The following is a 16,187-nucleotide window of genomic DNA, read 5'->3' as shown; positions in this document are numbered from 1 at the left end:
TGCCCTCCATCTTCTGACAGTGCTCTCAAAGAAGACTGCCGAAAATAAGACAAACCGGGAAAACGAAATCCCATAACACAATTTAAATATGGTAGATTAGACACTAGGCCAGAACCTTCTCTTTCGCTAAAAATAATATTTAAACGACGACAACCTCAAGCTCGACAGCATTTCCCCCGTCTAAAGTCTCCGGACACATTGAGACCTCAAGCAGAGTGTGGAAAGGTCAACTTGTTTGGTATCTGACTCAAAACGATTCCTCTCCGGTGAGGTGAAGGAGAGGAAAGAAACGGGGGCAGTGAGATTTTCCAGTCACTCCACCCAGAGGGTAATTAATCCAAATGCGAGCCCGGTGGGTGGAACTCAAACATCTCCCATTCGACCCACGCCTTCCCCCAGGGTTGCTAAGACAGAAGCGGCCCTAGCCGTCTTCTGGTTGAATCCGTACCCCTCCCGCAGGGCCAGCTCGCTGAAGACCGCGACAGGAGGAAAGGTCGAGAACACACCCGGGTCTGGACGCGCCGTCCGGGAGCAGCGGGCCCGAGCGCCCCCCGCGGAGCCCGCTTGCAGCCAATGGGAGCCTGAGGTCCGGGGATGATGAGATGCGGGGCCGAGGCTGGGCCAATCAGGCTCCAGGCGCGGCCAGGGGGAGGAGATGGGAGGAGAGGCCGGGGGCGATGGAGACAGACTTACATCAACAGAAGTTTCTCACCTATTCCGGCGAGGGACGCTCCCGCACCTCCTGCGCACCTCCAGCTCGTCGCAGGAGGAGGGCCCCAGGCTCCTTTCTCCACCTCCTCTCTCTGCTCCCTGCAAGCCAGGGGAAGGCTGCTGAGAGCCCCTACCACCGCTGGCCTTCTTTTTATGTTGTCTGCAGGGGAAAGAGGGCGAGGGACAACTCGGTGCTGGGGAACTGACCTCTGGCTCGGCGGGCCCCTGGGCAGGGAGAGCAGAGGAGTGGCTGGGGCTGGGGGACTCCATGCGGGGGCCATGGACAGAGCGGCGCTCCTGGGACTGTCGCGCCTGTGCGCGCTGTGGGCAGCCCTGCTCGCGCTGTTCCCCTGCGGAGCCCAAGGAAATTGGATGTGAGTATGGGGGCAGTCGAGGCGCACGCGGGTTGTGGCAAAAGGGGTGTCCAGCCTCAGGGAACTTTCTGTTGAAGAGGAGGAGTAGGGTGGGGATTCTTAAGGCGGATGACCCAGTTTTCGGAAAAAACATCTGGGATTGGAGAGGAGAGCTGGGGAGCGGCTCACGCTAGGGACGGCGGTGTCTTACAGGTGGTTGGGCATCGCCTCCTTTGGGGTTCCGGAGAAGCTGGGCTGCGCCAACTTGCCGCTGAACAGCCGCCAGAAGGAGCTGTGCAAGAAGAAACCGTACCTGCTGCCGAGCATCGGAGAGGGCGCGCGGCTGGGCATTCAGGAGTGCAGGAGCCAGTTCAGACACGAGAGGTGGAACTGCCTGGTCACCGCCACCGCCCTGCCGGGCACCAGCCCCCTTTTTGGCTACGAGCTGAGCAGCGGTAAGTCCCGGGACGGCGCGGGATGGAGGGCGACAACTCCTCCAAGTACAGTAAATAGAGTAGCGCTTGCGTGGTCCGTCGCTCTCTAAATCCCAAAAGAGTTCCTTTAGTGGACGAGAACTGGGGGTGACGGAAGCCAGGCCCGGGGTGCAGGTGCGGTCCTGGAGGGGGGTGACCCCCCGGGTCCGGAGCCGGGCGCTAGGAGCTGTAGCTCTTCCTCCTTCCCACGGCGCCCGGCGGGAGTTACAGAAAAACTCTGACACTCCACCCCGCCGACCCCTCGGACCCCGTAGCGCCCCCCTACGTGGGTGACCAGCTGGAGAAACATGATGTCGGCAGCAGGGAATGCTGCAGCCGCATCTGCTTTGATTTAAGCAGCGCCGCTGCGCACCGAGCCCTGGACAAGGGGCTAATTGCAGCGAAGCCCCGCGTTTGTTGGCACCTCGGAGCGCGGGGTAGACAGAATAATGCTGGTTTCTAAAGGGAGTGTCCTGGGCAACTCAACGTGCGGCTCACCCGAGCACGACTACTTTGGCTCTCCCCTGTTCTCTTTTCCTTCTCTATCCTCCCTCCTCGGAGCACACCCGCGACGCGGGAAGCTGCAGTAAAAGTTCCACTTCCACGTGCCTGGTTACTCGGCAGGGATAAAGGCACAAGGAACCAGGATTGTTCTCGGAATCGCAGCAGATTCAGAGAGTTTTAGAACCTGGGCGCCAAAAGATTCATTGTTGTTTTTCACATTCGTTTCCGTTCTCCCTCCTCCTTGGACCCTTCTCCACGTTCCCTGCACACATCGCCGCCAAAGCATTGCGCTTGCCCCGCTGCGTTTTGGGCGGCACGCCCTTCCGAAGGAGCCCTGACCCCCGCAGAAGAGAAAAGAAGAAGTGAGGAAGGAAGAAGGGGGGAAAAGGGAGGAGGAAGATGGAAAAGAGAAGAGGAGGAGGAAAAGGAGAAGGAAAAGGAGGGAAAACAGGAGGGGGAGGAGGAGGAGAAAAAGAAGAAAAAAGTTTCAGTTGCTGAAATGCAGAGACATCAGCTGTTGAAAAGGTTTATTGGACAACGGGCGTGCAATTTACTCCAATCTTAACATCTCAAAAGAAAAAAGGTCACCTGCTGAGTCTCTTCTAGTCCATTTTGCTAATGTTTTGATGGGACTTTAAATTTGCAAAGAGTTTAGCTCAATCTTTATTGGAGGAGTGCTAAATACGTATTCAATAATTTTCTATAATAATTCTTTTTTATTTTTCTGGTGACATTTCAATCCTTTTATTGCCTTTCAGCCTGTAAAAGGATGAGCTAGTAATATATAAGATATTTAACTGAAGAACGGTCCTTTGATATGAAAGTAAACTGTAACATCTACTGATTGCTTTGGCCTTTGCTTTATCCTAATTTGCATACCAGCCTACAACATACAAACAAAAATCAGACCAAATTTTTCAGCTGTGTTTCATGAGAACACATTCAAAATGATAAATTTTTTAAAAAGTAATCTGGACTCTTTTGGGCATTGTATTACCATTTGCAGTATCCATGCAGAGAATTTTAAATTCAACACATATTTATTGAACTTTTATTGTCTATTAAGCACTGAGCTAGGTGTTGGCATATTTTTTAATTTTAAAAATAAACAGATGATTCTAAGGTGTGAGAACAATTTATGATACACAATATATAACCCCCCCAAGTGAAATACTGAAAATTAATGTTGCTTTTTGGAAAGACTGAAACAATATGAAATTGTCCTTTCTAAATATGTCCTCATTAAAAGCATCCATTGAAAGCAATTGAAAAACAGCTTCCCTGCTAAGAGGATGAACAGGAAGCTTTGTTGTGAACATAAACAGACAGAGGTTTGGCTCTTTCATTCAGCAATTTGTGTTTTGTTCTAGGCACCAAGGAAACAGCATTTATTTATGCTGTGATGGCAGCAGGCCTCGTGCATTCTGTGACCAGGTCTTGCAGTGCAGGCAACATGACCGAGTGCTCCTGTGACACCACCTTACAGAACGGCGGCTCAGCGAGCGAAGGCTGGCATTGGGGGGGCTGCTCCGACGATGTCCAGTATGGCATGTGGTTCAGCAGAAAGTTCCTAGATTTCCCCATCAGAAACACTACAGGAAAAGAAAGCAAGGTACTTTTAGCAATGAACCTGCACAACAACGAAGCTGGAAGGCAGGTACGTATTGGAAAATGGAATGAAATCTAGTGTCTTTAAGTAAATAACACTAGGATTACACTTCTGAATGCATCTGTCCAAATGACTTGAAAAACATATACTTGTAGTCTGAGAAATATATGTCATACATATGTATAATATGTATATGTGTTTATTATATATGGATAACTTCTACATTGATTTAGTTTCAGTTCTCCATCTGATAGGAGTTGAATCTGATTATAGAATGTATCGGTGATTTTGTACTTTGTACACCCAGAACACTAATTATAAAATAGTAGGCGTAGACGTGCCTTTGGGGTCATTTTGTTCCATTTGTGAGAGAGCCAGACTAACGTCTATAGAATCTGCCTTTCTAATGGGACTGAATCAAATTCCATCTCATATTTGAATTTTGATTTTTTTAAATCTATTTTTAGTGAGCAGTGACTCCTAAACATGTTATCGATATGTCCTTACATTCTCTAGCAAGCATTCTTGAATACATCCGGGGATATATAACTCTTAACTAACATTTTGGTAAAACAAAGTTTTTAAAAAGATAATTTGTTATTTTATTATAAAGTGATATAGATACATTGTAAAAATGATAAGTGCAGATAAGAATCTAAGATATATTATATGTGTGAATACTTAAATATATATGACTGAAAGGTAGGCAAATTTGAAGAACCACCATCTAATTAAACTTTTTTATGAATTTTGGTTTTTCGTATTAAGTTCTCTCAAAATGGAATCAATTTGTAACTTAATTTACCTTTTACATATTTATTTAAATGATTATTGACACCATAAAGTTTGAGCTCTACAAGACAGCTGAATTACTTGGCAATTCATAGCGATTTCCCTAAAACAGTCCAAACTTTCTTATGAATATACATTTTCTATGTTGTAATAATCTTTTCAAGACAGGGAATATCAGCACATGTCCTATATTACTGTAATATCCAGTAACCTGTAAAAGTCCCAAAGCAGTCATTGCAATCCTCCACAATCTCCTGAAATAAATTAAAACAAGTTGCCGTGTCTGTCAGGAATATTTAAAATACATGTTGCATTTGTTTTACATTTTTGGAATAAACGGAACCCACTTAGAATAGGTGCAAGTTTCAACCAGCTTTCTTTGCTTAACCGCTCTGGTTTATAATACAAAAACAGAAAACTCCATAAATGTTATTATCACCATAACACTTCAAATTCAAATCTGAATTTCAATTCAGATTTGAATATTGATATAAAATAGCAAAGTAGAAAATAGGAAGGTCAGTAAATAGCTAGGTAGGTTTTTCATATTTTTGTTTAGAAGCTTTAAAATTTAGCTGATCACACTAAAGTAACTCTTGTTTAACACTGTAGTTATGCACGTATCTCTTCTCCTTAAAGTTTTGCATGAAAAAAAAATTCGATGAATGGGGTTCTGCTTCAATTTAAATATTCTCCAATAAAGGATTTTTAAAATTATTTCTAACCTATGACTATAAAAGAGGGTTAAATATATGTTTACATTTTTTAATGTATGTTCTTTAAAACTTTAGAATTAAAATGAGAAAAATACTAAAATAAGTCAAATTAATATATTTTAAAAACAAAAAATGAATATTGATTATCAGTTTAGATCTTAAATCTTCTTTAGCCATTCTTTAAATAATTTGGTAGAGCTTTTTTAAAAATTTAACTAGAAAACAAAACTTGGAAATTCATGTCATGATTAATTCCCTTGAATAAAGATTATCCCCAAACTTGTGAGAAGGTCAGAAATATTCTAACTGTATTTTTATTAGGCAGCTATTTAGTTTTATTCTGTCTCGTGTGTTGTTTCAATTTAGGTAACAGTATTTGCCTCTGTAACTATTTGATCTTAAACTATTATTTATATTCTGAGTTTATTAAAAACATACAACCGTTTAGCATCAAGTTTAATCCACTGTGTTTGTTGGCAAAAAACAATCTTCTCACATTACCGGGGTTTCTGCCATTTTAATTATGCAGAAAATAATTCAGCCTAAACATATACATACCGTTTGTGTCAATTTCAGGGTTCTCTCTACTGAATCTTTTTGTTCCCCATTGGTCTAGATGGAATCTTAAAATGTTACAAAATATTACCTGGACTGCTGTTTTTGTTGGTCTTTTTTCAGGAAGTATTACAACTCAAACATTTTTGTATTTTTCTTTCCACTGGTGGCCCAAAAAAAAAAAAGAAAACCCGCCACCACCACCAGCACCAGCACCACAGCAACAACAAAACCCAACCAAGTTTGCAGGCTATTATCTAACAAGGAAGAACAACCAACTCCATTTTTAAGATTGGCAATTAAGATTTTAATCTAACAGGCATATTCTTCTGGGTAAAGTTCAAGGTCTGCATTCAATTGAGTTGATTTTCTTGGTCTCAAAATCCAAAACTCAAAATGTAGGAAAGCGTTCAGAGAAATGTGGGTACTGGCGCTTAGTAGTGCTGTGAGCAGGATAGATGATTTTCTAACCGCTGACCTTAAGTACTCTGATTCCCACTTGGTTTCTGACGCCATTCCTAAAGTTATGACTCCAAGAATAATGTTGCTGAATGGTGATTGGCTAACAGAATGATGTGATGTCTTCCAGGGGCAGAACTTCTGGGAATAATGTGACTTGGAATATTTATGGGTATTTCTTTTGGTGTGCTTAAAATATTTCCATTCTTCCCCTGTCCACCTCATAAACTTTTAAGTTTCCCTACCCCATAATTTGTTTTATGATGAGTAACTCAAAAAAGTGGGAGGGGCCCAACCCCAAATGTTCATTGACCTGTTTCAAGAATATTTATAAGTACTTGAACAACACGAATAACACATAAGTGTTTTGCCTTTCAGCAGGTTCAAATATATTTTTGAACTGAACGAGACAAAACGGGTCAGAGGAATAGGAATTCTACATATAACCATCCAACCTTATGTCACCATTTTCCTAAAAACTTAACCAGATCATCTGATAGTTGACAAAATGAACTGCTCATAACAAAATGTTCTGCAGCAGTTTTTTTGGGTCATTTCTGTAAAGTTTGGATAAAACAATCATTGCCTGCTGGGTTACCTCGGAGTCAAAATGGTGGGGCCAGCAATTCCGCAGCCCATTTTTCAAGCAGTTTCTATTTTTACATTAAGTATTAATGATACATCTTTCCTATTTCAGTTCATTAGAAGTTTATCAAACCAAAACTTAACGCAAAGAGCCCAGTAAATTAAATGCTACCCTCCTAATGGCTCTCCCATAGTTTAAAAATATTCCGCCAAAATGTGCACATCTGTTTGCAATAGTTCACAAAACATTCCTCTGTTAATATCGTTATAAACCCTAACAACTCAACTAGAGTAGAGAAAAGAATTTTCTCATAACCACATGCTACTCAGACGGTTGCTATCCTTTTACTTTTCTTGTTAGCAGGAAAGGACCGTTATCACTACAGCCCAGAACGGCTATTTGACATTAATTAAGAATCCTAGCTGAAAAGCTCAGACTATACCTTTTTGTGGAGTGTTTGTGCAAGTTCCTTAAACATGCTCTATTTTCCACTTTCACTTTTCTCTGTTCTACTAAAATTCTCCTTTTGGATACAAAGACTTTAGATCATATATCGCCAACTGTACATTTTAATGTAAAAGGCAAGTGTCTTAACCTTGCTGTTTATTGTTGGCAAAACTGGAATAATATGTAAGTACATGTTCATTAATGACCTACTGTGTGCAAGGCATTTCTTCCCATAAAACTAAATCAAGTAAAACAATTTATGAAGAGGTGCTCTGAGAAACAGCCAAGTTCTACCGTGTGTGTGTGTGTGTGTGTGTGTGTGTGTGTGTGTGTGATCTGCCCTAGAACTCTGCATTTCATCAAATTCTCCTAGTGGTAATTACATTGGTTTATTTTAATCCCTATTTGTCCAAGTTTCTTCCTTAGAGTATTTTGGGTCTATAATCATTTAAATTGCATGTCAAGTTATTGGAATTCCTCTCCTTGAAGTTTATTGGGCTTTCTATCCTAAACCATATTTATATGATAATATATATGGTAAAATATATATATAATATAAAATATATATGATAAAATGTAAGATATGTAGGTGATAAAAATGCCATTTTTTATACTTACTGTTAAGGACAAAAAGACAATGGAACTGAAAGGTAATCGAATAAAACTTCAAAATATCATCCCTGAAAAGTTACAATCAACTCCAGGTATTTAAAAGACCCTAGTTTCCCTCTGGCAGGAAAATCTTCCCAAACTTCTGATACACATTCAGCAGGTGGTATCATTAGATTTGAAAATCAGTCTCTCTTTTTATCCTTCAAACCAAGTAATACGTCACTCTGGGGACTGACACAGCTGTGGACTGAGGAATGGGAGGAGAACCCAGCAGGATCAAGGTCTCCCCGTACCATTGACTCTCCTGGGAGTGACTCTTTTGCTAAAGGTGGTTTTCCATTCTTCCTTCCAATTCTTATGACCAACAGAAAATGAGCTAAAACTTGTTGCATTGAGCTGGACTAACCATTCCATAAGTATTTGGTGAGCATCTACTCTGTCTTCCATGCTTCGCAAATTGGCAAACACCATACATGATGTCTGAACTGGTTAATGAAAGAAAAAGTCCGCCCCTCAGTAAGATCCTGAGCGAGAGCCGGCTTTAAATCACTAAGTGATGACTGGAAGGAATGCTGATCAGGTTTAAATACATAAACAGACATTCTTCGATTTTTGGCTTTCTTGGGACAATTTGTTTTGTTATTACCTAGCATTAACTGAACTCTCTTATTCTCATATCCTTCAAGCCTTGAAAATCTGACAAAAGTACGCACATTGCATTCATTTGAACATTTATTTGCCTGGAGACCTTTGAAAGAATTGAAGTCTTTGTGACTATCGAATGCCATAAATTTAAGCAAATAATCGTTTGTGCCATACTTTATTTTTTTTTGTACCATAATTTATAAATTGCTCTCATTATCATTGGAAGGTATCTTTTGCCCTGCATTAATAAGAAATAGACATAGCTACTTGCTTCTCCATTTTGTGAATTCACAAAGAGCATATGTGCTCTCTTCTATAAAGGACAGGGTTTAAATATTATTCTGTTTATTATTTTAAACACTAATAAAAAGTATCAAATATTACACAAATCAATACCATATGCTCTCACTCAAGGTTGCAACTATGATAAATTGTCCAAAATATTCTGTCTCATTAAATAGTTCAGGAACTCTAATTTGTTAGGAAACATAACATTCCACAAACATGTCAGTGTCAGGTTTAGCATAAAATAGCCAAGCATAAACCCTGTCATTTTATAGTTTTGATAAGAAGTGTAAGTGGAATTTAAGCCGTGAAGTTTTTCCTTTCTTTGGTGCGATTACACACATAATTTCCACGTTATTGAGCGGACAGATCACTTTTTCATTTTACCCAGCATGTTGACAGACCGTCAACACGAGAGCTAGCCCTGGCGATTTATTAATCTGCTCTGCCATCCTCTGGGGACTGAAGGAAGCTGTGCTGACTAGCCCTGTGTGTACGACAGCAGAACCCTAAAGTTCTTGAAATCTCCACATTGCCTTTGCCCGGTTAGCCCCTTTTCAAATTTTTCCCTCAACCCTTCCTGTACCTTCTTCTTCTTCGGGAGAGGGGTTATTTTATTTAGATTCTAATGTGGGCCAGGCAGTGGGCTCTTATGGATATATGTAATTTCATTGAATTCCTCAGTCTGAACAAACCAAAGTCTGCACTTTGAATTGAAAAGTTACATACATACATTACCCCTCTGCTACGAGGGGATGGTGCTACCGATCCATCAGGAATAGGACATATGTTTTGAGTTAATTTTCCAGAAGAGGGGAAGAATGTGCTGGGAGCAACCACATTCTCCAGCCCCTTCTCCTTCTGACCAACTTAAGTTGATTAGTCAGGGTTTCTCATGTAGTCTGTGACCAGAGGATAACGCGGTTCCCACCCCCCACACCCACGTGAACGTAAGGGACTTTTTCAGTGCTCAAACGCGGGAGCTCTCAGTTCCGTAGATCTCATGCTTGGATGCCCATTAGGATCATCTGAGCAGTTTTATGGAAGTGCCACTGCCCGGACCGCACCTCCGCGGGTTAAGTCAGAATCTCAGGGATTAGAGCCCGGGTTATTCCTTAAATTCCCCCTGATGCTTCTGTGCACGTGCGCGCCCACGACACCTGCCCTCTCACTGCTTCTCCAACCTTAATGCGCGTAGGAGTCACCGGAGAATCTTATTAAAATGCAGATTCTGGTGCTGTGGGTCTGCAATGGGGCCTGGGAGTCTGCATTTCCTACGAGGGATGTCGGTGCTGCCCGTCCACGAACCGCGCACTCTGAGTTGCAAGGTGATGGGTGTCAGGAACAGGGAAGTACGCGAGGGCATCCTCTCACACCCAGAATTCTACAAAGAAATAGAAATAGAAGTGGTTTCCCTCTATTGTCTCAGATCGCCCCCGATAACAGTCGCAGCCCGGTCCACCACTTCAAGACTTGGGAGTGTTTGCTCTGCAGGGTCAAGAGAAGGACAAAACACTTGAACCCTGAAGCAACTGTACAGAGCCTTCGCGTTCAAAGCGATCACCTTTAGGCAGGACTAAGCACACCCAGAAAGGGAAGGGATGAGGTCAAGTCGAGCTTCGGGTGCGGGGGAAAACCCTTCGCGAATGCTATTTAATACCATTACGGTTGGTTTCAGGCTGTCGCCAAGTTGATGTCCGTGGATTGCCGATGTCACGGAGTCTCCGGCTCCTGCGCTGTGAAAACGTGCTGGAAAACGATGTCTTCTTTCGAAAAGATTGGCCACTTGTTGAAGGATAAATACGAAAACAGTGTTCAAATCTCGGACAAAATAAAGAGGAAAATGCGCAGAAGAGACAAAGATCAGAGGCAAATACCCATTCGCAAGGATGACCTGCTCTACGTTAATAAGTCTCCCAATTACTGTGTCGAGGATAAGAAACTGGGGATCCCCGGGACCCAAGGCAGAGAATGCAACCGCACGTCGGAGGGCGCGGACGGCTGTAACCTCCTTTGCTGCGGCCGAGGCTACAACACCCACGTGGTCAGGCACGTGGAGAGGTGCGAGTGCAAGTTTATTTGGTGCTGCTACGTCCGCTGCAGGAGGTGTGAAAGCATGACTGACGTCCACACCTGCAAGTAGCCCCTCCGGCCAGCCTCTCACCGTGCAGGCCTGGTGAAGCTGACCCCTCCCTCCTAAGTCCAGACCCTGGCGCCTGGCGCTGAGCTCCCTTTACCCAACAGATAGCTGATCACACACAGAGCGCGTGGATTTGGGGGGAGGAAGGAGCAGAGTTGACAAGGTTTGGGTTCATTTTTTGCTGGTTTAGAAATATATATTGACACACCAGGAAGATAATCTGACTCCTGAACAAGAAAGAACAGGAAGGAGCCTTCACGCAGGAAGACCTGGTCCGTATGCAGGAGAAGATCCTGGATTGTGGAACTCAGCTGTGGGACTCAGCAGTAGTGGGTGAATATTAGGCATTTTTGAAAGACACTTCTTCTAGCAGCAAGAAACAGTAAACAGGATCTCATTTATTCTCTCAACATTTTAGATGAAGAAATCATACGGTTGGCGCATAGAAACAGATGCTGGAAAGCTAACAGAAGTACTGGGTGCTTAGTTACCCTTTCATGCATTTCAAAAGAAGGGCAATTAAAACGAATTTCCCTTAGTGATACTGTGTGCCTAGAAAGTGTTTGCTAGAGAAGTTTAGTGACAAAAGGGAAGAATCTAACGTAAAAAGTAAAATGTATGGTTTGGATTTTAAGTGCCTTTTAACTGGGAGAATTTACCTAGAAAAATTTCAGTCAGATATACAGCACTTTTTCTATCCTTGGCTTCATTTTTTAAAAAATTTAAATTCAAGTTAGTTAACATATAGTGTTGTTGGTTTCGTTCTTTAGTGATAGACCTGTTGCTACTATTAAAACCCCAGCTCAGAAATAATGGGGAAGAGAGGGATCTTAAAAGCAGGTGGGAAAATTAAAGGTAAAAACATAAAGGGCTCTCATACATTGTAAGGGGAGGCACCCTTTAAATGTGTAAAAACAGTATTTTGTATAGTATTTTGCTAAAAAAAGTTATATATTTTGTAAATACAGTATTTAAGTTATATGATATATATTGAAACTTAAGACACTTATTGCCAAAGCCCAAGAGCAAGGGCAATAAAATTATCTCAGAAATAAGATTAGCTTCTGTTTCTTTCCATACCTTTTTTAAACGTTGAAAAGAAGTTAATTGAGTAGTTAGTTATATGGATGTGTTTTTTCTTGTCAAATGACAATTTTAGATGTTATAGGTTAAAATATGCTGCAAAATATTGAGAATTGTGTTATTTTAGCAGATTAGTTAAGTTCTGCTTTTAATTAGTTATGTTTAACTTGTAAGGTTATTATAATAAATTATGCAGTAAAAGTGTTAACTGGATAAGAGAATCTAAGTCAAAATAATGATCAATTTGTGGATCTGATATCCTGGATATTTATTATATTGTATGTAATGCTGCATTTCCATGTGAATGTTGAATGGTCTCTCTAAGTTTAGTATCCACGCATGTATATTCATCATATTTTACAAGGTTTCTGGTAGAAATTACAGGGCTATATTTAAGGTTGTGTTTAAATGTAGATGCTTATGTTTTTTATGAATTGTTAAACATTTCAGTATTATGTAGGGAAAATTTTCTAAATTCAGAAAGGACAAAGAAAGATGTTTCCTTGTCCACAGGTTTCATTCTTTTGCCTTTCCATTTTATTTACCAAGGCAGAGCAATAATTTGTGAAAAAGAGCAAACCCATGGAAAACATCTCAGGCATGTTTAATATTAAATCCAAGGCAAAACATTTAATTGTGGCCCTTAAAGTCTAACAAAAAAATTATTTATAAATGAGAAATTCAGAAATGATAATTGAATAAATATAGTACTTATTTAAAAGAGTGGTTTACCAATCTAGTGTCCACTGAGAGACACTTATTCTCATGTCTTTTTTTTTTTTTTTGCACAGCAAGTCTATTTTGTCTGCATTGAAAATAAGCAATCACTTTTTTTTAAGATAAAGAATAGTTCCCATTAACAACCAATCTCTTCTATTAACTAGAAATCTTTTCATAATTACCTTACCAAAAAATTGGAAGAACCAGACAGATGCTAATTCCCAAATACCTGATTACTATTGAGCTGTTGCTGAAGAAGACAGTGATGCCAACTCAGACTCTCCTCTCTGGGATGCCTGAGCAGGAACTCCTAAGACCCAAGCTGTGTCTGTCACTTCTTACTTCTCCTCCCTGGCTTCAACACAGAAACCATCCTTGGATGTCTCCCCTGCTTTACTGATGGACAGCCTGGGCTTGGCTCATCTTCCTCCCACTCCCCATCATGGTTGAGGTAGCACCATGGAGCTCTGGGGCATACAAGTTGTGGAGCCCAAGTGTTCCTATCCATTCTGGATGATTTTGCCTGCGTTACTTAGGTCTCTTCATGTTGCAAGTCACAGAAAATGCAACCCAGACTGACAAACATTAAAGGAAATATACTGACCCCGTAACTGAAAGTCCAGAGTTGTGCCTGGTTCCTGAGAAGCTTGATCAAAAATCTCACGCTATCCTCCCCGTGATTCAGGTCTTTCCAGCTCTAGCTGAAACAGCCTGGCTTCTGCAGTGTTGTCTTCTACTTCAGGCCCCACACGGTGGGGTGGACGCTTCCCACCCCCAGTGGCCCAGGCTCTCCTCTTTTCTTAGCAACATGGCTGCCACATGTCCCCCTCCCTCCCCTGCCAGACTTGCCTTCTCCTACCACTCATTCTAAGGAAAGAGAGAGGTCCTTTTTTGGTAGCTCCCATAGAAGAGATGGAAAACTTTGTTTTTTCCTTCTTCACAGAATGCCCAGCAAAGGTCGTTCTGCATCCCATTGGCTCCAGTTGGTTAATGTGTCCATCCCTGAACCAATCAGAATGGCCATTGGAAGCTGGGGTTGGGGGATAAATTCACTGATCATCTTAAGGTAATGGAGACCCATGCTGGCACCTGGCGGTAGGTTCACTTCTAACTAAACCCATGTAGCTTGAGAATAGGGAAGGGGTGAATCCACAGAGGAAAAACAGGGTTGATGTTACCATTAAAGTACCCGGGTGCTGGGCAGAGCAGACATTAGATGTCCTCAGCTCTAGTGATGTGTTTCGAAAGCAGCTTTCTGGCAGCACGTGGGTCAGGCTTAGAGCCACACAAAGCAAGCTGTGGATACATGTATAGGATACAAAGTGTCTTCATTTCTTTAAATGCTCTTGATGACCTTCAAAGGGGAAGGGAGGTGGATCTGGTGTATGAATTTCACACTTAGGAGTTCAACTATTTTGTAAATTGGGGACTGCCTGATAGAGGCAGTGGTAAGAGGCAATGATGATTGTCTGAAAATGCTACTGAGAAAAACCTGTCAAATGGCATTATCTGTAACCTCTGGATAAAGAAGTTTGCTGATTGAAACATTTCCCTGCTAGTAGTATTTTACAAAACATTAAAAACACTTTAATTTGTTTGACTATAAACAATTGCATTATTTCCTTATTCGCAATCTGGATGATCATTGTTTTTGTTCTTAAAGAAACTCTGATAGTTGTATTTAGAATAACAATAGGATTTAATTATACAAGTTAGATGCTATGACCATGTATAAATATTTGCAGCTTTATAATCATGTGACATCCCCCACCGTTGTTTTAGAAACACACTAACTTTCTGAAGTACCATCAGGACTGTTAGGTTTGGGGGTTTTTTGTTTTGTTTTGTTTTTAATGATTTTTTTTTACAGATTTTATTTATTTGACAGACAGAGATCACAAGTAAGCAGAGGGGCAGGCGGGGGCGGGTGGGGGTGGGGAGAAGGCTCCCCGCTGAGCAGAGAGCCCATGTGGGGCTCCATCCCAGGACCCTGGGATCATGACCTGAGCCAAAGGCAGAGGGTTTAACCCACTGAGCCACCCAGGTGCCCCGGTAGGTTTGGGTTTAAAATGAATCAGAAAAGCTTTCCATCAAAATATTGATTGATAGGCAATTGGATGATACTTGTCACATCATGTCCCAAAGGCCACCAAAGACTGCAGAGATCCACCCGTTTGGAGTCAGTCTGTGTCCCAGAGCACTGTAATCCACTTAGCTGACTCGCAGAAGAAAAATTCAAATCCCATCTCCAGGAACCATGAATACTCCTCAGGACAAGCTCTTCTGAAGGAAAGTTGGCTTGAAAGCCTTGATTTTTTTTTTTTTTCCAATTTCAGTCTCACGATAGACCAGATGTGATTAGTCATAACAATTCTTGGAGTAGGGTGATGGGGTAACCTGAGAAGGACAAATGCATGCGGCACAGCATGAAAGGGGGACACGGGAGGGGGGGGACAGCAGGGACTCATTTCCTTTAAAATAGAAAATAATAGCAGACACTTAGATAGTGCTTACTCTATACCAGGCATTGTTTCCAGTAACTTCTATGTATTCCTCAGAGTCTGGGCCCTTTGCCACTCTGTAATATTGTGCCTCACGCAGCAAGATTGTCACACACGGAGTTTACAGTACACCATTTAAAGAGTTTGAGGCATTTGTAAATATAATGGAAATTACGGGATGTTCCTTCAGGGTTTGGCTGCATTAACTTGGTTGAAGAACAGTAGTGAAGTGACGGAAGAGCTGAGAGCTTAGAATTCGCCATGAAACAGAATTAAAAGACACTGCCTCTTAATTTCTAAGCTCAGAGTGATTTAAATTCCCTGCTATTTTAGATCCCAGTGTGGTTAACAGTTGGATTTTGCAGGAGCTTAACAATCATTCCAAAAAGGAAATGACTAGGGGTAAAGATCAAACTAATTTAGTGCGACATTAAATAAATACTTGCATCCTTTTTATTGTTGTGCTTACAGCCAATTGTTACATAAAGTGTCATTTTTAATACATGGATGAAGCTTACCATTGGTAATGATTTACATTCATATCCAAAACAAAACCACTAGAGGTGATTTGCTTGATTAAAAAACCCGCTTGGAACAAAATCAGGCTCAAGAAAGCAGCCTCTCCCACTGATTGTAAAGGAAAGTAATAATAAATGTGGACTAAGTCAACCAAACTGCAGTTTCCGTATGTGACTTTTTAATTTGCAGAGTAAGTGAAAGCATCTGATGGATGTGTGAGACTGGAAAAGCAGAATGAGTTGGGGGGCACAGAGCTGCCCAGTTCCCTCTGTCCCCTCGCCGTTCTGAACCCTCGGGCAGGCTCACCTCCATACTTCTATGGAAAGCCAAGGAGCCTTCCCCTTTGCATGCTAGTAACAATCAAACCCTCATAGCCATGCCCATATCCACTCGGTCATGTATAGCTACGAAGGAAGGGTGGCCTCTTGTACCCCCAGTTATTCTTGGACAAAAGAGAAATGTCACCCAACTTAACTG

General features: G+C 41.8%; 1 protein-coding gene across 1 annotated transcript; it reads left to right on the top strand.

The window, feature by feature from the left end:
- Positions 1-976: 976 nt before the first annotated feature.
- On the top strand, positions 977-10,890 carry WNT16 (Wnt family member 16). The gene is made up of 4 exons (XM_046020009.1): positions 977-1,085; positions 1,278-1,519; positions 3,412-3,698; positions 10,426-10,890. The coding sequence occupies exons 1-4, from the start codon at positions 991-993 to the stop codon at positions 10,888-10,890; spliced, it is 1,089 nt and encodes a 362-aa protein (XP_045875965.1). The 5' UTR covers positions 977-990.
- The last annotated feature ends 5,297 nt before the right edge of the window (positions 10,891-16,187 follow it).

Source organism: Meles meles, chromosome 10, assembly GCF_922984935.1.
Source record: "Meles meles chromosome 10, mMelMel3.1 paternal haplotype, whole genome shotgun sequence".
Classification (NCBI taxonomy): Eukaryota; Metazoa; Chordata; class Mammalia; order Carnivora; family Mustelidae; genus Meles; species Meles meles.
This window is presented reverse-complemented; position numbering and strand designations above follow the sequence as displayed.